The sequence below is a fragment of the Protopterus annectens genome, chromosome 13.part0 (genome assembly GCF_019279795.1).
Source record: "Protopterus annectens isolate FY-2018-M chromosome 13.part0, PAN1.0, whole genome shotgun sequence".
Taxonomy (NCBI): Eukaryota; Metazoa; Chordata; order Ceratodontiformes; family Protopteridae; genus Protopterus; species Protopterus annectens.
In genome coordinates this window covers 1,273,276,143-1,273,298,527 of record NC_056747.1, presented here as the reverse complement: position 1 = coordinate 1,273,298,527, position 22,385 = coordinate 1,273,276,143, and the positions used below count along the sequence as shown (strand labels likewise).

The following is a 22,385-nucleotide window of genomic DNA, read 5'->3' as shown; positions in this document are numbered from 1 at the left end:
TTGTGCATACCCTAAGCTGCTGATGAGATTTGTTTACCAAAGGCAACACTACGGTACTTTTTTGCATTTAATTTAAGTCTATTTCTAATATGCCATTCATTTGTAAATGACAACACATGCCTTGCATTAATTAGCAAATGTAGATGGCCATATATCCGGGTTAGTTGTTTGGAGATCTGAGATGCTGAACAGATGGGAGAACAGTACATACTCGTGAGGAATGCTGCTACTTAATTTTTGTCTCCTGTGGTTACTTTACCTACATGGGTTCTTATCTGTTGGTCAGTTTACAATCCATCTTACAACAAAAGGATTGATAGTAGGACCTTTAAATTTATTTACAATTCCAATATGCGGAACAGTGTCAGAAGCATTAGCCAGATCAGGATACAATACGTGAACTGCAAGGCTGCTATTTATAGCTTAAAGAAGTTTATTAAAGTAGATGTGGTCTCTCTTTAAAAACAAAAGTTTTATCATTACAGGTCTAAATCAGTAATATTATTTATATCAGAGCTTATAAAATCAAGTCTAATGCTTTCCATGGTCTTGCAAATTAGGCTTGCTAGTCTGATTGGTCTATTGTTCTCAGGATATAAAGTGGAACCCCCTTTATAGAGTCACGAAACAATAGATGTCTTCTACAACTTAATATAATTGGTTCTAACTGGGACTATTTGGTTTATAATATTGCTAGGGGTAAAATGTATTGGCATTAGTAACAGCTGAGATTACGGGGAGGGGGAATGGAAATCTTACACCTGAACTTTGAGAGCTCATTATATAACTTTGATAAATACCAGTTGTTCTTTAGTTACAAACAGAGTGACTTACCCTCTGTACACCCAACTATTATTCTTTCTTCAAAGCTCATAGGTTCACAGGTAAGTACTAGGCTATCTGCCCAAGGGCATTTATAAGCCTAGCCAGAATGTGTTGGCTTTCGCCACCCCCTTAGATTAGTTCCCTGTGCCTCTGTCCAGCAGAGCCATTAGTTCCCTGCGCCACTGTCCAGAAGAGCCACTGCAGTGATCCCCGGGGTAAATTTTCTGTTTCCCATCCACCCATCAAGGTTTCTCTTGAAGAGTGTTAGGGAGGGGCTCTGCCTGATGTATATTCAAATCCTGTTCCAAAGCACAGGGAGTCTCTGGGATAGGAATCTATCTCTCCAGCATGTCCTATTTATCGTTGTGGTGAGGTTTATATCTCTAGAACGTGTGGCTCTCCGGGATTTGTTTTTTTTTAGGTGGAGCATGTCCATCAATTCTGGGTTGGACATGGCCTTGTATGTCAGGCAGAGATCACCTCTGAGTAAGCGGTATGCAACTGAGTACAGCTGGAGTTTCTTCAGTTGAGCTGCATAGGGTATCTGTTTGAGGCCAGTGATCCTCTTGGTGAGGTACTTCTGTGGTCTTTCCAGCTGTTGCAGGTGTCTTGTAAGGTACATTCCAAATGGGGTGTTGTACTCTATGATGGGTCTGATGAGTGATGAGTACAGGGGCACAATAACCTCTTTTATTCTAGATGCGAACCCTTTTGGGATTAGGTGGGCCACATAGAAGGATTTTCTAACCACCTTGGCAATATGATTATCAAAGGAGAGATTACTACCTACTTGTGTCCCCAGATCCCTTATTACATTGTCTGTATTTAGGGGACTACCACCTATGTGGTAGTTCACGGGTACTTTGTTTTTTTCCAAAGGGGATGACTATGCACTTTTTGGCATTTAGCTTGAGGCCATGATTTTGACACCAGTTATCTGTCTCAGTGAGACCCATCTGGAGGTTGTCTGTATCAGCCGGAGAATCAATTATGGCCCCTAGTTTGCAGTCTTCTGCGAACTTGGTCAGCCATAGTCCTATGCTTACCTGTACCTCTGAGAAGTATATACCGAACAGGGCGGGTCCTAGGACTGAGCCCTGGGGGATGCCACTTGTAACCAGTTTAGAGTCAGACGTAGAGCCTGCAACTCTCACCATGTGGGTCCCATCCATGAGCCATTTGGCAACCCATCTCGTGACGTAGGGGTTTATGTTCAAGCTGGTGAGCTTGTCTATAATACTAGAATGGGGAATGGTGTCAAAAGCCTTTGTGAGGTCTAGGTAGGCTGTGTGGACCCCCTTTCCCTCATCTAATGCCTTGGTAACCATCTCAAAGAAGTCCACCAGGTTTAGGAGGCATGATCTGCCCTTAAAAAAGCCAAAATGGGTAGGGTCCAAGGTTTGGAGGTTCCCAATGTCTCTGTTAATGAGTTCCATGATGATGCATTCCATAGCCTTGCAGACCAGGCTAGTCAGGCTTATAGGACGATAGTTCCCGGGGTCCGTTGTGGCTCCACCTTTGTGGAGCAGGATAACTGTTGCTGTGCGCCACTCTGTGGGAACGTAGCCTGTAGAGAGGCTGAGTTTGAACAGTGTGTTTAGGTGAGGGGTTAGTTCATTTTGGAGCTCTTGTAAGACACAGCCTGGGACACCGTCCGGTCCCATTGAAGCTGTGTTTTTGGCTTTGGATAGGGCTGTTTTAACCTGTGTGTCGGTGATTGATGGGGCCCTACATTCTTCTGGTATAGTTATGGGCCCTTTAGGGGGTGAGAGGGGGGTGAAGTTTACACTAAACCTGTCTGCCAGAATGTTGGCAATATCAGTCGGTTCAGTGTATTTTGTGCCATTCTGCATTAACTCAGAGCAGATCTGAGAGTTTCCACTTAGGTTCTTGACATAGCTAAAGAACGCTTTGTGGTTACCTTTGGAGTTATTGGCAATTTTTCTTTCGAAACTAGCCTTGGATGATTTAATGAGGGATCATAGTTTCTTGCTGATACTGATCAGGGATGTCTTTTCTTCTTGGGATTTTACTCTATTCTACTAGTTTCCTTCTTCTGTTGTATAGCTTGTTTATGGCAGGGGTCCACCAGACTGCTTTCCTTTTCTTGGAGGAGTGAGTCTTGGTTTTACTTGGGATAGCATGATCCATGTATTCCTGCAGATGCTCATAGAGTGCCTTTGTAAAGGTTTCAGCAGCTTGGACAGCATTGTCCTTTAGCATGGGGCTGTGAACCTTTCCACCTCAGTCTTAAGTAACGTGAAGTTTGCTTTTGAAAAGTTTTTCATGGTAGTTTCCTAGATTGGGGGTGGGGGCGGAATGTGGGTATCCAGAGTGATTAGTCTATGGTCTGATCTAACCAGCGAGGGGTTGACCTCCGGTGTGGAACACCGGTCGCCCATGTTGGTAATGCCCAGGTCCAATATGTTGTTCCCTCTGGTGGGGGTGTTGACCAGTTGACCCAGGGTGTTCGAGTTTATAAATTCTAGGAAGCGTTGGGCAAGGGAGTTAGTACTTGAGTAGTTCTCCCAGTTTATGTTTGGGTAATTGAAATCACCCAGTATTAGGGTGTTTGGTAGGACCTTCATATTTCCTAGTGTTTCCAGAAATGCGGAATGGGGGTCCTGGGCCATGGTGGGTGATCTGTAGCAAGCTGCAATTTGGATTGCACCCTAGAGTTAAGTGAAAAAAATTTATTATTTTAGACATTACTGTCAGAGTCTTACAGCTTGTAATTCCTGGACTTATGCTCTTGGTCACTGTTTCCTCTGTACTATGAGAATTCTCTGGTAGATAAATATATGTATTTGTACCCTTTGTTCACCTGTACAGTGTCATATAGTGGTGCAACTCTACTTCCATTGCCTCAGTTATATGTCACTTAGCAAGTGAGATCGATAGAATGAACTGTAGTAAATAAACACTTGCCAGTGACTTGTCTTTTGTCTTGTAATTAGAAAGAAAAAAATAAACTTCAGAATGAACTAATATTAATAGTCAGTATAAAATATGACACGTCAAAAACACAATTAATACATGCCTTTCCTATGAAAAAATATCTTGCAAAATAATGACATAGTAGTGATCAGTAATTAGCCACTGAGATTGCAATGAAAAGGCTATATCATCAGTCACTGACAACCCTGAGCATGCTGGACAGTGAATGGTCCAGGTGACACAAATCCAAGTAAACTCATCCTTTCATAACTCTCCTTCAGAGGTTTGAGAATACCACTGTTCAGCTTTTATACCTTTCAGACTTGGTACCAACTGCTACAACTTCCCTTTCTCAATAATCTTTCCAGCTATTTTACTGTGAAGAAATATAGGCTTTGAATCTGTTTCCTGCAAAAACACCTCCAGGAATATAAGAAACAAACAAAAGCCAAAACACATTCTTAACTCAAATCGAAGCTATGAGTACATTTGTCAGATTCCTAATGGTTTGCCATAGATCGGTAATCTCTGGTAAACAAAAATCAGGATAGATAAGGTATTTATTTAGAATGCAGCCTAATTATATGAATTTTTATTTTTGGCATGACTTGTGTTAATTCTTCTGTGGTTTAGAGTTAGTCAATAGTGGTTGTTACCTGAAATATGAGATATGAGCATCTCTTTATCCAATAAATGCAGTGTGCAAGAACTTTGACTTATACGAAGAATGCGGTTTGAAGTACGTGTTACATCACACTGGCACTTTAGGAAAGCAAAGAAACTGGGCATATGACTAGACAATGCAAATAAGATATTACTAAACACATATTTATAGTAAATCTAGAAGTCAGAACCTCTTTGTTCTCGATCTGCTTTCATTATGCTTCCTATTCAGATGAAACAAGTTAAGGAATAAATGAATAACGTGACTATAGTCAGCTGGGTCACTACCGTTTACTGTCCTGATGACTAACTTTCCATACCACCACTGATCTGTAGGACTGTAAGGAAGCTCTTGCTTTCACATAGTTAACCGACTTAATGGGTTCTAAAAGTTGTTTTTATACTAAGCAGATGGCAATGAATAATATTCAGTAAATTCATTACAATTATTCCTAGAAAGGGAACATAATCCATTACAATCTCAGGCCTGTAGAAAATCCTAAAATGGTTATACAAGACTGAATAATTTCCAAGCAAAGAACAGGTTCAACATCCACTTCAATAGGCCCTTTAAGTGCAAACATTCTGACTTAAAATAGCTAAGAAATACGATCATTTGCCCCTGTTTATAGCTTAATGGGATAACAACTGCGATTTTTTTTCTTTTTTATCTTTGTTGCATAACTTCTTTGCATGCACCCCCTGCTTTCATTTTACTGTGGCAAAACAAAAAATGTAATAAAGTTTAACTGCAAGCGTTAACCATATCTACTGGAAAGGCTCTTCTCTGTTGTCCAGAATTCTAACCTTTCATACTTTTTAGTGTTAGCAATGCAGACTGATCATACCATTGGTAAGATACACATTTCTCATATAATTTAATGATCACAAAGCATACGAGGGTGGCAAATGACTTGTACAGGTGTGGTATATAACTTACTAACCGGAGGTTTGCTTTGCAAATCCCTAATGCAAACACTTGTTTAACAAGAAAACAAGACTTTCATCCAATGGAAGCGGCTGAAATAAAGGTGGTTGTAAGTGCACTATTTCCCAAAGTTTCTATTTGTGTGTCTGATAAAATAGTGTCTGACACTGTAACATGAGGTCAGGGGGGAAGTAGTGCAGTAATACACCTCCCAGGCCTTCACAGTGACATCTTAATGGAGTGTCTGGGCCTTAGACATGACTGTCCTCAAGAAATAATAATCCCCTGCTTTCTTTCTGCTTCCCCTAAAGCTCTCATCATCATCAGCCCCCCTTTTAATATGTTCTACATTGGACTTGGGTGTTGTGTCAACAAGCTCTCATCATCATCAGCCCCCTTTTTAATATTTTCTACATTGGACTTGGGTGTTGTGTCAACAAGCTCTCATCATCATCAGCCCCCTTTTTAATATGTTCTACATTGGACTTGGGTGTTGTGTCAACAAGCTCTCATCATCATCATCAGCCCCCTTTTTAATATGTTCTACATTGGACTTGGGTGTTGTGTCAACAAGCTCTCATCATCATCAGCCCCCTTTTTAATATGTTCTACATTGGACTTGGGTGCTGTGTCAACAAGCTCTCATCATCATCATCCCCCCTTTTAATATGTTCTACATTGGACTTGGGTGCTGTGTCAACAAGCTCTCATCATCATCATCCCCCCTTTTAATATGTTCTACATTGGACTTGGGTGCTGTGTCAACAAGCTCTCATCATCATCATCCCCCCTTTTAATATGTTCTGCATTGGACTTGGGTGTTGTGTCAACAAGCTTTCATCATCATCAGCCCCCTTTTTAATATGTTCTACATTGGACTTGAGTGTTGTGTCAGCAAGCTCTCATCATCATCAGCTCCCTTTTTAATATGTTCTACATTGGACTTGGGTGCTGTGTCAACAAGCTCTCATCATCATCAGCCCCCTTTTTAATATGTTCTACATTGGACTTGGGTGTTGTGTCAACAAGCTCTCATCATCATCAGCCCCCTTTTTAATATGTTCTACATTGGACTTGGGTGCTGTGTCAACAAGCTCTCATCAACATCATCCCCCCTTTTAATATGTTCTACATTGGACTTGGGTGCTGTGTCAACAAGCTCTCATCATCATCATCCCCCCTTTTAATATGTTCTACATTGGACTTGGGTGTTGTATCAACAAGCTCTCATCATCATCAGCCCCCTTTTTAATATGTTCTGCATTGGACTTGGGTGTTGTGTCAACAGGCACCATCTCTCTGGAGTTAATGCCACACTCCTACCTTCTTCAATGGTCATGTCTGGCTATGACGAGTCTTCCTTCACACAATCCATACATCATTTTTCTGTATGCTCTTATTTCCTTTTGCTTTCTTCTTCTTCTCATCTGTCCTAAATCGTCTTCACCAGATTGTCTTTCTGCTTTTCTGCACGTGTGCTCAAACTACTGTAACCTGTTCTCTTTGACCTTCTCTGCAATTAGAGCTACTTGGGCTTTTGCTTTGATGTCTTCATTTCATCATCTGTCTCACATTGTGTAGCCCACTGTCCTTCTCTGGAACTTTTATCCCAATCACCTCTAGCCTCCTCACCTGCTCTGTCTTCATTGCCCAAGTTTCTGTACCATATGGTAGTACTGGTCGTACCACTGTTTTGTACACCTTACTTTCCAGCTTCTTTGGCAATCTTCTCTCACACAGAACCCCTGACATTCTTTGTCAGATGGTTGTAGCACCTCTAATTCTAGCCTTGATCTCCTCATTTAGACTTTCCTTCTCTTCAACCACCCCTCTACGGTACTTAAAGCTATTAATCTGTTCCACTATTTTCCCTTCTAGTTCAATTCCCAGCTTCATCTGAGTCCCCTCATTTCCTGCCATTACAACTGTTTTATCTGTATTTACTTTCATCCCGTGTGCCTTCAGTTTTACATTCCATTCCCCTATCCTTTGCTGAGGTTCTTGCTCAGAGTCTATGTTTAATGCCATGTCATCTACATACAGAAACTTTGTTGATCTCTCCCCTTCTGTCTGTTTGCTAATGTAGTCCATCACCAGTATGAACAGCAGTGTGTTTAGATCTGAACCCTGATGCACACCCACTCCCACTGACAACCCCTCTGTGAGGCAGAACACTGTTTGTAGTTGTACCACTGGATCCTTGTACCCGCACTAATTCTACCAATTTTTTTCTGGGACTTTGAACCACCACAAGACTGCCCAAATTACCTTTCATGAGACCTTGTCATATGCTTTCACCAAATCTAGGAATGTCTAGTTGGACTCTTTCTTCATCTTTAGCATCTTCTCAGCTATCTTTCTCACAGCAAACATTGGGTTGGTGGTGCGACGTCCTGACCAAAATTCAAACTGTTCGTCTTTCATCTTAACCTTTTTATTTCTCTGTATATTTGTTTATCAATCAGCCATCCCAGAACTGCCATGCAGTATGACTTATTTGTGCTTACTTCTATAAAAAAGATTATTTGACTAGACAATCCAGACTATAAGATTTATTTTCCTGCCTTACATGACGCATATCTTGAAACCATACCAAGCATCTCATTAAATGTCTAGAATATCAGTATTACAGCATAACTGATGTACTCAGTGAGATTTAGAGCATGGCACAATGCACAGAGTATGCTGGTAGCAGCAACTGTCTCAATCTCTGACGTGTAATACAGTGTTCTTTAGAACTGCATCCAGAAAAGTACACCATTGGTTCATTCCAACCCTATCCTTCTTGATAATGCACCGCATATTCAGAGCTTAGAATACCTCTCCCAACTCTAGGGTGTTAACATATCTTGTCATCTTGATAGTCATGAAACAGCCTGACAGAAGAGCAACATAAAGGATAACAGCACTGGAAAGTATGATACAGTAAATACAAACAAACAAACAAAACAAAAACAAACAAACAAAAATAAATAAACAAACAAACAAAAATAAATAAACAAACAAAAATAAATAAACAAAAAACTGTGCGGGTAGCAGACAAAGTTCATGTGACTGAATTCATGGCCATGTGACTCAACCTGTCCCTCCTATGAATTATCTTCATAAGCATGGTCTATATTTTGAGGCATAACTAACATTTCAGTTGTGGTATGTTCCACCGTCTGTCTGCATCTCTAAAAATGAATACAGAAGATGAAATGGTAAAATCTGGGTGTAAATCAACAGCTGGAATGGGGTTAATAATAACATTTGTATACCTGGGTGCTTTAGTTATCTATGTTTATTTATTTTTTTTGTTTTATTAATGTAATTGACTGATTAAAAAGGGTTCAATTTCAGCCACAGCCCTGGTATAGAATTTACGATATTAAAGTAAAATTAACATTTTTGTACTTTGAAAGCAAAATCATTTGAGAAATAATTTCATTGAGGAATAAAAATGCAAATGGTTGAAGTAAACTGCAAGGAGGTTTGAATAGTTCACTTACAGGTTTTGATTTTCAGCAAAGCTGAGTGTCCTGGGACAGCATATAATTGTTCCCTTACATAAAGGAAGCATCTTACGATTCACTTTAGGCTCTGTGTATTATCTGTGCCACCCGGTGCCTCACCATATGCGTGGCATATGATACTTTTAAGCCATTCAGTAAAAAGCAAAGCCTCGTGTACATTTATTCCCTTTGGAATATGTTTTATGCAGGTTCTTTCATTACTATTGTTCTTAAAAATACAAAGGACATAAAGACTTTTTTATAAACAGATTAAACCAAAAGTTAACAGAACATTACAGCAGTACACTCGCTCACTTTTCACAGCTATGCTGATGTATAATCAGATGCAGACATTACAAGCAGCGATAAACACATCTGCTGTAAAGTAAAATGTAACAGGTGGGAAACTTCACACTTCAGTACTGTGAGAAAAAACAGCAAAATAGTGATCACTGGTGGCAAAATAGCATGGATCACGTTATGTAGCGTGGCATTCAGTGGGAAGAGCTCTGCCTGAAGGGGACAGGGTTTATTCCCGACCTCTGATCACTGTCTATAAGGAGTGTATTTGTTCTGACCATAACAGCATCTGTTTACTCTTGGTACTCTGTTTTCCACTAACCTAGCAAAAATACGAGGGTTAACAGGCCAAGAGATGGGTGGATCGTGGGACAGAAGACTTGCAACAATCAGGTGTGGCTGTTGAAGAAGGTAGGAAAGTGGCTCTGAACTAAAAGGTGTTGGTCACAGTTGACATGACATCCTAAATGTGTGGAAATGGGGGGTTGATGTTGATGATGATTCACTTCAGATGGGGAACAAGTGGGTTGTTGCATATAATTTTGGAATTACAGTGGACTAAAAGAGTGCAGTAAATCAGTCAAATAAATGGTTGCACATCATTGTAAAAAGAGAGTCTGAGATTGGTAAATCATTCTATGCTTGTCTGGTACAGGGTTAATATTATGGAGTACATCAAAGATACAGCGTTCTGTTCACAGACAGATCCTCATGTCACTGGTCGAGTTGATTTATGAGTTTTATGGCCAAATAATGGATGTCTGATGAAAAAAGGCAATGAGGGTGAGAAAAGTTTGGAAAATGTTAACAAGCGCCATAAATTTGTTTAGGGAATAACACTGAAGAAACGCATAGTACACCTTGTCAGATAACAGCGATTTACATGTATCTCCAGAAGATTACAAAAGGTCGCAGGGACACAATAGGAACTAGACTAGAGCCTAGAGTTTCTTTCACTTTGCCTCCAGTAATGTGTGTGTGTGTGTGTGTGTGTGTGTGTGTGTGTGTGTGTGTGTGTGTCTATATATATATATATATATATATATATATATATATATATATATATATATATATATATATATATATGTATAGACACATACACACACACACACACACACACACACACACACACACACACACACACACACATATGGATCCCTATCAGATAATAGAAACCTCATTTGACTGAATCTCATTTGAATGAGACCATAAGACTGAAATTTCAAAATACTGAAAAATCACTTGACTGAAGCCCATAATACTGAAATCTTACAATGCTAAATTTCAACATACTGAGTTGTAAAGTGGACAATATAAAACCAGCGTAGGTGGGGGGCTATCCCCCCACACCCCCTAACTATATGTACTAACTCCAGGATTGCACTACAGTGGGGAAAAGTACTAACTCCAGGGTCGCACTACAGTGGGGAAAAGGTCATATACTATTCTGGTTTTATAGTATATATGTTTAGAGTTTTTACTGTTTTGAAATTTCAAGATTTTGGTCTCAATGTTTGAATTTCAGTGTTATGGGTTTTTGATCTTCTAAAGTGATGGATCTAGGACTACTGAACGAAAGACAATAGTCCAAATCCACAATAACAGAACGCACTTTAACGAAAGTGCTTTCACTGAAAAAAAGAGCTTTCATTAAAGTGCGTTTGGAAAAAAAAAAAAAAAAACAATAAATCTTCTTTTATGCAGGGGGCAAGCCCCTCTGCACCCCCTACTTTTATATTCTCACTCCGAGGTCGCACTACAGTGGGGAAAAGGGAATTCTCCCTTAACCGCACTGTAGTACGACTGGCACAACCAGCATACATAACGGTGAACAGCATTTTCGGTTATGGATTTCTGCTTTGGCAGAAAGTGCTGTCAGGGATCTGTACAGATCCCATATATATATGTGTGTGTATATATATATATATATATATATATATATATATATATATATATATATATATATATACATACAGATGTATACATGTGAGTGTGCACAATATAAAATAACCAAAATATTTGTATTTTCTAAAATAGTAATGAATGATCTTGTTTAGAGTTAATGCAAAAGTTTTATTTAGTGCTTATTTTGCAGATGTCTGAAGGTTTCAAAACAAGGAAAGACTTGTTGTACAGACTCACAAACTGAGTTCATCAGTGACAAATTTAAAATATTCATCCTCAAAATGCTTGCCTCATTAGATTACATATAAAAGGCATAAACAATAAATTACTTGATACAGATTTGTTATTCCTCTTTAAGTATGATGCCTGCCTTTTGGTAAACCAAGATCACTTATGTAAGAGAACAGAAAAGCTAAGGTCATCTTTCTAGGAATTTGATAATCACTGAAAGAAATCAATGTGGTTAGCCAGCATGAATTTATCAGCCAACCTGTTAAGAACAGATCCGACCTCCAAGACTTTGTATGTTTGCCAAAACTGAAGAAATCTGAGAACTCAAATTAAGGGTGCATTGCACTGTGCATTTATGTTACTTTTGTTTAAATTAATTATATTACTCCCAGAAAAAAGTATGACGTACATATTTTAGTAAACTTACATATTTCTGCAGTTCTATCAGAAGTGCTGCCGATCCAACCCCTGTGTCCATTGTTTCTTTGTTCCTTCCCACTCTGTCGTTACCTACATCTCCTTAGGCCCGTGGCATAGCTCTCACCAGCGGTTTCCCTTCATATGATCGAATTTCTCTAAACTCGAAAGTCATAAACTCGAAACCTGCACCCCCCACACCCCTCTACTTAAATATACCTACGCTGAGATCGCACTATAGTGAAGGAAAGGGAAATCTCCCATTCCGTGCTATACGCGTAAGTGCAAAACAGAAGATTTTCCATTCCTTCGCTGTAGTGCGGTCACGGAACATTCACATTTAAACTGCTAGGGTGCAGGGGGACCTAGCCCCCTGCGATAAGATAAGCTAACGTTTTATTTTTTTAAACCTAAGGCTCCCATTCACAATTTCGAGTGAATGGAAGTTCGAGATTCTGGTCTCGAGATTATGAATTTCGAGCTTCCATCCATTCGATCTTGTGATGGGGAACCCTCACGAGCATATGTTGGAGGCAGAGTAACCACTTAAAAGTACATGATTCTCTTCTCACAGCCGTGATAAGCTGTTGGCTGCACTTCATAGCCTATTTTTTTCTTGTTTTGTCCAGAAGGCAGACATGACGAAAGGGAAACGTGAAGCTGACTTACTGTCACTTCATAACGCTGTCTGCAACAAGCCTAATTGGTGGTGCATTGAGAAATGAGAAAAAATTAAAAAAGGAAGAAACTGTGAACATCCTTCGTTACTGAACAAGTACCTCATGTTGAAATATCTCCTATTTTATGTTCCGTTAGTGTTAGATGGGCACATCTGCTAGATAAGATTCTATCACGCAGTTTCTAAAAAATATAATTAATTTGTAACTGATCAATAGATCGAATTAAAATCATACCCTAACAAAATTACATTGCCACTTCAAGTTTCAGGCCTGCTGACAATACAGTGAAGGTTCATCCAAGGTCTGTAGATGGCACACTGCAGACAGAGCATGACAATGCGCAAAAGCTCAGGCAATCGTATTGTTGCTCAAAGGCTTTTCATTGAGTGTCATTTGACTACCTGCAACAGAATAAAAGCAGCTCTTTGCTGAAAGAAAATGTCATGAATTTGGCTATACATGTGGGGCACATTCCTCATAAAATGTGAGTATACCTGCAACCCTTACAACCTTACTATAACCGATAGATTAGCCCGCCATGGGGAAAAAGAACAATTCTCTGTAATCTGAAGGGTCATGCTTGGTGAACTGACACTCACTAACATGAAATGACACAATTACCACTATACTTGTCATAGACCCAAATGGTAGTTTTATTCTAGAATGAGTTCATATCATTTTACACCTTTCTAATATAGCTGTGTTTGCAAACTGTATACCAGTACATGGTTCAAACAACTTAAACTTCACTCCATGCTCCACAGAAAGTAGATCAGACAATTGCACACAATGCAAGGATATAATATTCCATGTTTGTATTAAAAGATATAAATCCTGCATTCAGAATCTGGGATTTGACCTCATCTTGCAGAATTTCTGATCTGGCAGCCACAGAACTTTTCCAGTCACTAAGGGAGTCTAAGTTTCCATCCTTGCATTTGCTAGTATATTAGATGGGCAGGTATAGGCCCACATTTATGACTTTTTTTTAAATGTTGTTGTAGGTATTCCAGAACAACCTGATACTTTACCTTATACCTGCATTAACTATTCTGCAAGAACTGTACTCTGATTTCACTGGCTCAGCCTCTGTCAGACCATAAATCTATAAACTTAACAAGACAGAAAGACCAAAAGCAGCCTATAAGAATTGTGTGAGGTTTATGACCTGTCTTTGGCTGCACATTATTCTTGTTGTCTTTATAATTTGCAACACTGCGGTGTAACAACATCAGAAGTAATGGAACTGTCCCTGCTGAATGGTTAATTATGCAGGGGGGGGACAAAATTAAATGTGGTACCTGCTGTCCAACCAACACCAAGTAATATTTCATATAAAAATATATACACTCCACAGGGAAAGAAAACATGCCTCGTATATGAGATAATGGTTCACTATGTGCAAAACCTTTACTTAATTTCAGGTAGCATATACCTGTTTACGGTCCAATATTGGGTTCTGATCAATCTTTCCTACTTATCTGTTATTATGACCACATCAAATTGGATACTGGGTTTGCTAGGAATTCAGATGTAGAATGGCTACAAATATTGCTTCCAATACTATTTCTTTGACACAAACACACACACACACACACACACACACACACACACACACACACACACACACACACACACACACACACACACTGCACCTATTATATATTTCACGTTCAACAATAAAAGTAATATACTCTTAACTGAGAACAAGAAATTATGTGAACAATTGAACTCTTAAGACTGGTATCCTTCCAGACGTGGAAGTCATGATGTCAGAAAACATTAAAAAGCTTCACTGTAATTTGACACGGAACATCTGTGGGCTGAATATTCTGAGAATCGGTCATCATGCAGTAAGCACTGCAATAGTTGTATATTCCTGGTTATTGCTTAGCTCAGACAAATGGGATAGCTCAACCAAATTTCTTTACAACTGAGTAAGATACTTTAAAACCACAGCTAGCAAATGGTTACAGCGCTTTGTACTCTGGATTTTATAACTTCACTTCTTGTGATCACTAAAGATTGCCCACTGTAGTAATTATTTCATGGCAACAAATCATTAAGGACCATTATCAGTGAAGTAATCTGTGCATCGAACTGCTTTAACATCTCTCACCAGCAGCAGTCTTATTGTGTCATTTTTAGTTTTGCTCTTTGTAACAGGGGTAAGAGCTGGTGAGTAAAAGTCTCAGTCACTGATACCTTGTCTAGATAAGAAGATAAAGTGACTGTACCTCAAACAATCTGCAATTAAAGGTGAAAGCAGCTGAAATTGCATCAAGTAAATAAGCCGGCTGCCCTGGTAATGGAGGAATGATAAAGCTGAACTTTTTATGCAGCTGTATATTTTGCTGTTGTCTATGCCATTTCTAAAACTGTACATAATTAACTCATGGGTGCCTCTGTACAACAGAAATCAGTAGAAATGGTTGTATATAATAAATAAAGTATACTAAATAAGTTAGTGCACACGTTCATGTCATATTATTCCAATTTCTTGGATATAGTATGACTGTGTATCACATTAGAGCTATATACTTGTAGCAGTGACCTCTACAATACCTATAAACATTAGTGCTTAAAAATGGCACCTTCACTTTACAATGGAGCTCAGCAGAAATACAAACACCTTTAGCATGATTTAGAACTCTAAAGTTACTAAGGAATAAAGACTTTTATGCCCTAATGGGCTTATCAAGTTAATAAATATAACCAAACAACTTAGAAAACAATTTCTATAGAAGTCAAGATGTTTTTGTCGACCAGCAGATTGTCATGTGGTAATACAGATGCATAAAAAGACGAGACAAAGGCAGCATATCACCTGCATTATAGAAAAGCACGGACTAAACTGTATTAATTATATCACTCCATACTGCTTCCTCGATAGCATTAATGTGCTGGTTATCTCACATTGCCTTACTTGCATACCAAGAAAAAATAAAGAGAAGCAAAAACGTAAATAGAAGCAACCCCATGCCTTCAACAATACTCGGAAATCCCTAGAATGAAAATATGGCCACAGTTATTTAACTTGCAGCTTTAGCATGCATGTGCCTTTACTACTGAAAATGGAGAGAGTGCTGCACCGTTCTAAATGTGTAATGCAGACTTAGTCAGTGTACACGGTCTTGGAAAGTGGTTCGCTTAGGCTCTAAACACGCCATTACTCTTGTTTACTGATTATGGCATCCTTTCGCAAAACTACTAGGCAGTTGGTATGATTTTGTTGTACTATATCTACATTAATGGAGGTGTTCCATTCCAAGGGAGACCAGTTTCCTTACCATATATTAACTCAACAGACCTATTCAAATGAATAAGTGAATGAAAAATGCTCTTGTGTCCCCATCTTCAAAGAGATGGCTAGATAAGCAAGTCAGAAACAGGAACCAAGTAATGGCCGAAGCATAGAAGCCATCCCAAATCTGTGACAGCAAAGAGCATGGGACACTAAAGGGCAGACCCCCATCTATTTCAGTTCCATTTGTAGGGTAGTGCCTAGCGAACTTTGCTAAAATTACCACTCTGTTAGTAGACAGAGGGCACTGAAGAAATATTGTCTATATAAAAAAGGTCATTGAGAAAACTAGTGCTGTTGTAGCAAAGAGTGGCCAAAATGTTATACTACTAAAATTGTAATACAGGATACAGACACTGTCAGAACATTCTGGCCACTTCCTTGTCTTCATATCAAGGTTTCAGAGCCAGTTTGTTATGCCAGCTCATGGCTTCTTCATTGTTTTCAACCAGCAAGACTGTCTGACCAAATGAGCCTTTTTCTTGTTAATTCACTCACGACTTTCCAGATGCAAGAAGCCAGCTTAATGATATTTGCCGAAGGTGGAGGTACAGCTTTGTCAGTGTGTTTAGATTTAATTAAAGCATCATTGCCATTTCCTGTGGGCCACAGAATAACAAACTCACTACCATGTTTTAAAACACATGACTTGTCTTTTTCTGGTGTAGCTAGTACTTTGGGATTTTCCCTGGAGGTGGGAACAGCACCCCTTCTGAGCAGGCAACAGTATTACAACACGACATCATAACTAATGGAAATCATTATTAGACTCTCTGCGCCTATTTTTTTAAGCTTGGCAACCACCATAACTCACAACTCACAAACCACACAATCTGTCAGTGTCATACAATGGTGACAAACAATACTACAATCGTCATACCAAACAAGTAACACAGGAAATGCAGTATGTAAAAAAGAGGATATTAAATATGAAGGAAAACAAATATACACATCATTACACAAGTAATAAAAAATCACCTCTGCTAATTAAGGAAGCCAACAAGATAGACAACAGCAGTGACTGACTTTCAAAACCAGTAACATTTCTAACATATTGATGTTTGACTAAAATGTGGGGCAAAGGAGATGAGAATGATGCTTTGCACATTTCTTACTGCTGTCATGATCATAAATTTCAGACTGTGAATATTAACAACAGCATCGAAGGCTTTCAAAAGTCCTAACAATGGACCAGAAAGAATACAATTTTTGTTTTATTTTTGCATAGTTTAATGTCTGTATGTAATTTGCCTTGTATTGCTGGTGGTAAAGTACCTTGCATAAGCAGATATTGCAATTTATGTGATGATAAATACCACTGACTTCAGTTATTCAGTTATTCTACTTAAAAATATAATAGGAATCATGTGTAAATGAACAGAAATAATCAAAATTCTCTACCTTATGAAACGCAACTGAAAGTTATAATACTTGACTATTGTATAGTAAAATGATTTATACTTGAAATGTGTTATTATACAAAATGGCTGCTCCATCAGGTCATACTACTTTTTATCATCAAAACAAATAAACAAATAGCATCAAACTATAGCCAGGATTTTTTTTCTGTTATTTTGCTGAGGGAGGAGTAGAGTAAGGTGCAAAGCATGTAACCTGAGTTTTATAGTTAAGAAAGTGCTAGCTTAGGAATTTCTTGCTTTAATCTCACACCATTGCTCTGAGAAAAATACTTACTGTTTTCAGAAAAGCACACAGAACGTTATAAATAACTTGGAGATGTAGGCATATGAAACGTATTAAAATGACATGCACACATTAGCACACCAGACATGTTCACTTGCACAGACTTGAACAGCTATACCCACAGCTGTACATGCCATGATGCACATAAGAAGAACAATCAATACTGACCTTAAAGCTCCAGTAGTTGGGTTGCTTAGGAAAAACAAACAGAAACAATTCCATTAATATTTTAGTCGATGCAAAATATGCATGCCATATAAACTTGACAATCTAGAATCATGTTAGATTTTGTATATGAAAGTTTAGAATAAACCAATAAGACATGAAGAAATAACAGCTGTAGAGTAAAAGCTAAGTTAATGTTTGCTTTTACTTTATAATATAGAAGCAGGTTCAGTTTGATTGTTATAGCACAAAGATCATTGTGCTGACAAATTTATCGTTTTGAAATCCAAAATAGCGATACAAAGAACATATAAATGTAGATAAAACAGGAAACCAGCAACAGAGTTCTTATTTTTTTGTGTTTCGCATCAGCATACATATATTTCCTGAAAAGAGAAAGTCACTGTGGAGGACACCATGCCAATCTTACTGCCATCTAACCAGATTGACTCCTGCAGCTTTCCATAGCATATTTTTAGAAGAAACTGATGGTTGTAACATATGGACACAGGTTTCTTAGTTTTAGATCGCAGGAGTACAATGCACTCACCATGTCAAAGCCCAGGGCATGCTATGACTTCTTAGAAACGTATGCTTGAAATCTTTGGGAATATTCCCCAAACTGATTTACAGTGCTTAGGACTAAATTAAATTTTAGCTTATAATTTATGGACTTGTTGCAGTGCCCTGACCATCTGTAATGATACTCTGAAGAACCAAGGCCAGAGCATCTGGTTATCCCCCTACAGGTCAGGGCTACTGCATAGGGGTACTTGGAATGGAGACCTTTCACTAAATTTCTGCTGCCTTATTTCATGCAAGTGCAAGAAAATGGCATAAAAATACAAATGTTGAAAATAAGATACCACTCAAAGAGAGCAGTGCTTGGTTAAAAAAAGAAAATCCAGCTCGACACTATCATGTCTGGCCTCCCAGAAGGTGATAGAGACAGCAGAAGGGCGTTCTATGTGATATGTTGTAAATGTCTGTAAGAGGGTGCTCCAATAGTGGGATTTTAAGTAAACACACTAAACTATTGTAGCTGCGGTGGTGATGCTGTGGTAGCGTTGTTGCCTTACAGTAAGACGTTGTCCTGTTCGATTCTCAGCTAGACCGTCTTCTGTGTGGACACATGCGTGAATGGGCGTACCTTCGTTGAAGGTTGTGCATCAGGGCTGGCAACTCGGCATGTAAAAATCTACTGCCAATCATTAGCAGACCGGAGTTCCGCTGTGGCGACCCCATAACCGGGAAAAGCCGAAAGACACAAACAAACAAACACTAGACTATTGTACAGGGAATGTTGTCTCTATAGCTCTTAGCACATTGTTTTCAAAGATAAGTTATAAATTTTAATCAAGTCAGAATTATAAACTTGCATGGAAGTCAACAAACTGTTGGTAACTGTATGCACCAGGGTAGTATGCTGTTGATGAATAGAAGCTGTGTGTATCAGGGTAATGCACTGTTGATGAATGGAAGCTGTATGCACCAGGGTAGTGTGCTGTTGATAAATGGAAGCTGTGTGCATCAGGGTAAGGCACTGTTGATGAATGGAAGCTGTATACACCAGGGTAGTGCGCTGTTGATGAATGGAAAGTGTATGCACCAGAGTAGTGCACTGCTGATGAATGGAAGCTCTATGCATCAGGGTAGTATGTTGTTGATAATTGGAAGCTGTATGCACCAGGGTAGTGCACTGTTGATGAATGGCAGCTGTATGATCAGGGTAGTGAGCTGTTGATAAATGGAAGCTGTATGCACCAGGGTAGTGTGCTGCTGATGAATGGAAGCTGTTTGCACCAGGGTAGTGCACTGTTGATAACAGGAAGCTGTGTGCACCAGGGTAGTGCGCTGTTGATAAATGGAAGCTCTATGCATCAGGGTAGTACGCTGTTGATGAATGGAAGCTGTGTGCACCAGGGTAGTGTGCTGCTGATGAATGGAAGCTGTGTGCACAAATGTAGTGCACTGCTGATTAATAAATAATAATCAGTGACAGGGCAATTGCACTTTCTTTCTTCAAAAAACAATGGCTGATGTGTTCTATGCCTTTTGGCATAACTTTGGATAAGGATGCTAGTTCTCTACAGAACTGTATCAAGTCAGAGGTGAAGTCATTACTTTGGCTATTTGCACACAGTCACCTTCAGGGCTATTAATTCCAAAATATCAGAGCTTCTTTTTCACACATAATAATAGCCATCATTAAGTGTTTAAATGTTCAGAGGCAGCCAGTTAGAAAATCAATTAGAAAAAGTCCTAATTTTCAAATTAGTTGCATCTTATGTGTAGGGTATATTACATGTTATAACCTTGCAAAGGCAATGCCTCTGTGAGTGTGTGTGTGGTGTGTGTGTGTGTGTGTGTGTATATATATATATATAAGCAGTTACACCAAATATGAGTTAGAAATCATATAAGTGGAAGACTTGGTAGTATGTTAAACAGGGTTTCTCATAGGGTTTTATAAATGTTATTGGCAATTACAATATATGCTTGTTGTCAACATATGATTTAATACATTGCTATATACATATAGAAAACCTATATGTGGTTAGAAACCTTGTAAAATGTATCAATTTTACATATGTATGTGATAATACCTAATGGGGAATTTTCCCTTTAAATGGATACTGAAATACTATAAAAAGGTACGCATTCACGCATTTTGTCACTCACTGATGACGCTCTGTTGAGCGAAACCGGTCTGGAGGGATCGTGTTAACAATAAAGTCTGCTTACACCATTCAGCTGCCTATGTCTCCTAAATCTAGTGCTGGATCTTTTTTTGGGATGTTTATAAGTGTTCCGTGCACTTGTTGTTGTTCCGCGCAGTCGTCTTTTGGAGTGGATTACAGTTTGCGGTCTGCTGGAGCAACTTTTTGGCGAAACCAGATGGTTCACCGTAATATTTGTCAGTAGCGACGAGGTGAGACGGAAAAGTGTGTGGCGAAGTGAAGTGAGCCGAAGGCTGATAACGCGACTCCAGTGATATGGCAGAAGGTGGAGATTTGAAGTCTTTTACGGACAATATTATATCTGATAGAGATGATTTCTCTATTTTTGGTTCAACAACAGTATTTCCATCTACAAGCAGGGTACAGATGGATTTATGTATACAGGATGCTGAGAGAGACGTTAGTAGCTGTTTCAAAAAACTAACGCAACATGCAAAAAAGGTACGTTCTTTAGTCTGGCATAATAAATTACTGAAGGCCTATTTACAAGCCAATATAACACCACGGGGCCTACGTGTGCATGTGGAGCCAGGAATAGGGGTGGAAAATAAGGCCTTTATGAGTAAATGGAGAGCTATACAATTGACTGCAACTAAAATGTTTATGCAAACATTAGTTGAATACTATGATATGCAGTTAGTTGAGTTGAGTGAACAACTCAAACAACATGAGCAAAATACCTCAGCATTTATCAATACACCACAATATGAAGAGTTGTATTCACAATTTAAAGCTAACATGGAAGGATTTGAAAAAGAGTTACAAGCAAGAAAAAAGAAAAAATATATTAGAGATGTGAATGATTATAAGACTGACCAGGTGTTTACTTGGAAAAAGCAAAAACAGCGTGCCAGAGGTGTGCATTTTGAGACTAAAGGAACATTAAAAAGGAAGAGGGGTAAATCAATATTGAGGAGACCCAGTAAAATAGACCAATTGGATTATTCATCTAGCCGTTCTAATACCGATACTGACACCGATTTGGGAGACATAGAGCAACATAGCTCTCCAGCTGCTAAGAGGTCTTGTACCCCTTTAGACGAGGTGGTCGGAAACATCGAAATCGAAAAAATAGAGAAAGCTTTTGTGACCAGTTTGCAGATGGAGAGAATATAGTGGACACTAATGATACTTCTGATGATGTTAATAATTTGGTGGTTAACCTTTCCAGACATAGTTTTGATAGAGCTCAATTACAACTATTAAACAAGGGCTTGGGATATGTGCCTTCCTTCTTTGTGTCTTATTTTGATGTCATTAATGATTTAAAGTCTTTTTCAAGATGTCTTAACCTTAAATATTTTTTTGCACACCAAGGCCAGCAGGAGGCTGCTGGCAGGGGATTTTGTTTCAAGAAATCTGAATTTCAACCCCCATATAGTGGGACAGTGAAAACTTTTTAAAATTCAGTAATGCATAACTTGCATATTAATAAGACTAGGATATTTACTCAATATGCTAGTAATTTAACTGAAGTTGAAACAAAAGTATTGCATGATCTAATAGAGACACATGACATCATAATAGTGGGCGCTGATAAGGGAGGGGCAATAGTAATTTGGGACAGGGAACAATATATAGAGGAGGCCTTAAAACAGTTAAATGATACCATCTTTTATATTAAGTTACCTATGGACCCTACACTTGACTTTAAATATACTATTGATAGATTTCTATCAAGAGCAGTGAAGAGAGGAACAATAGATGTTAAATTACAAGAACAATTGACAGTTGAGGCACCGAAAAATCAATATTTCTACCTTGTCCCGAAAATACATAAATCCCTGGTTAAACCACCTGGGAGACCAATAGTGGCTGGCAGGGGTTCTTTAACTGAACCCCTATCAGAATATTTGGAATTTAAATTAAAGCCTTTGTTGACATTATTAAGGGCACGAATACAAGATACCACGCAATTTCTCAATCTTATGAATGAGCTGCAGGTGGAGACAAATGCACACTTAGGTACACTAGATGTGCAATCTTTGTATACGAGCATTCCTCACCAAGGGGGCATTAAAGCCATACACTACTGGATGTTACAAGCAGGTACATATAAAGTGGATGAAATGGATTTCATCATCAATACTC

At 38.7% G+C, this 22,385-nt stretch overlaps 1 protein-coding gene across 2 annotated transcripts in view; it reads right to left on the bottom strand.

Moving 5' to 3' along the window:
• The window catches only part of SRCIN1 (SRC kinase signaling inhibitor 1), a 2,370,959-nt gene that overhangs the window by 1,708,188 nt on the left and 640,386 nt on the right, over nt 1-22,385 (bottom strand). For both annotated transcript variants that reach the window (XM_044055283.1, XM_044055284.1), the window contains exon 2: nt 17,557-17,580. In XM_044055283.1, the coding sequence (XP_043911218.1) occupies nt 17,557-17,580 (24 nt within the window). The remainder of the gene's footprint in view (nt 1-17,556; nt 17,581-22,385) is intronic.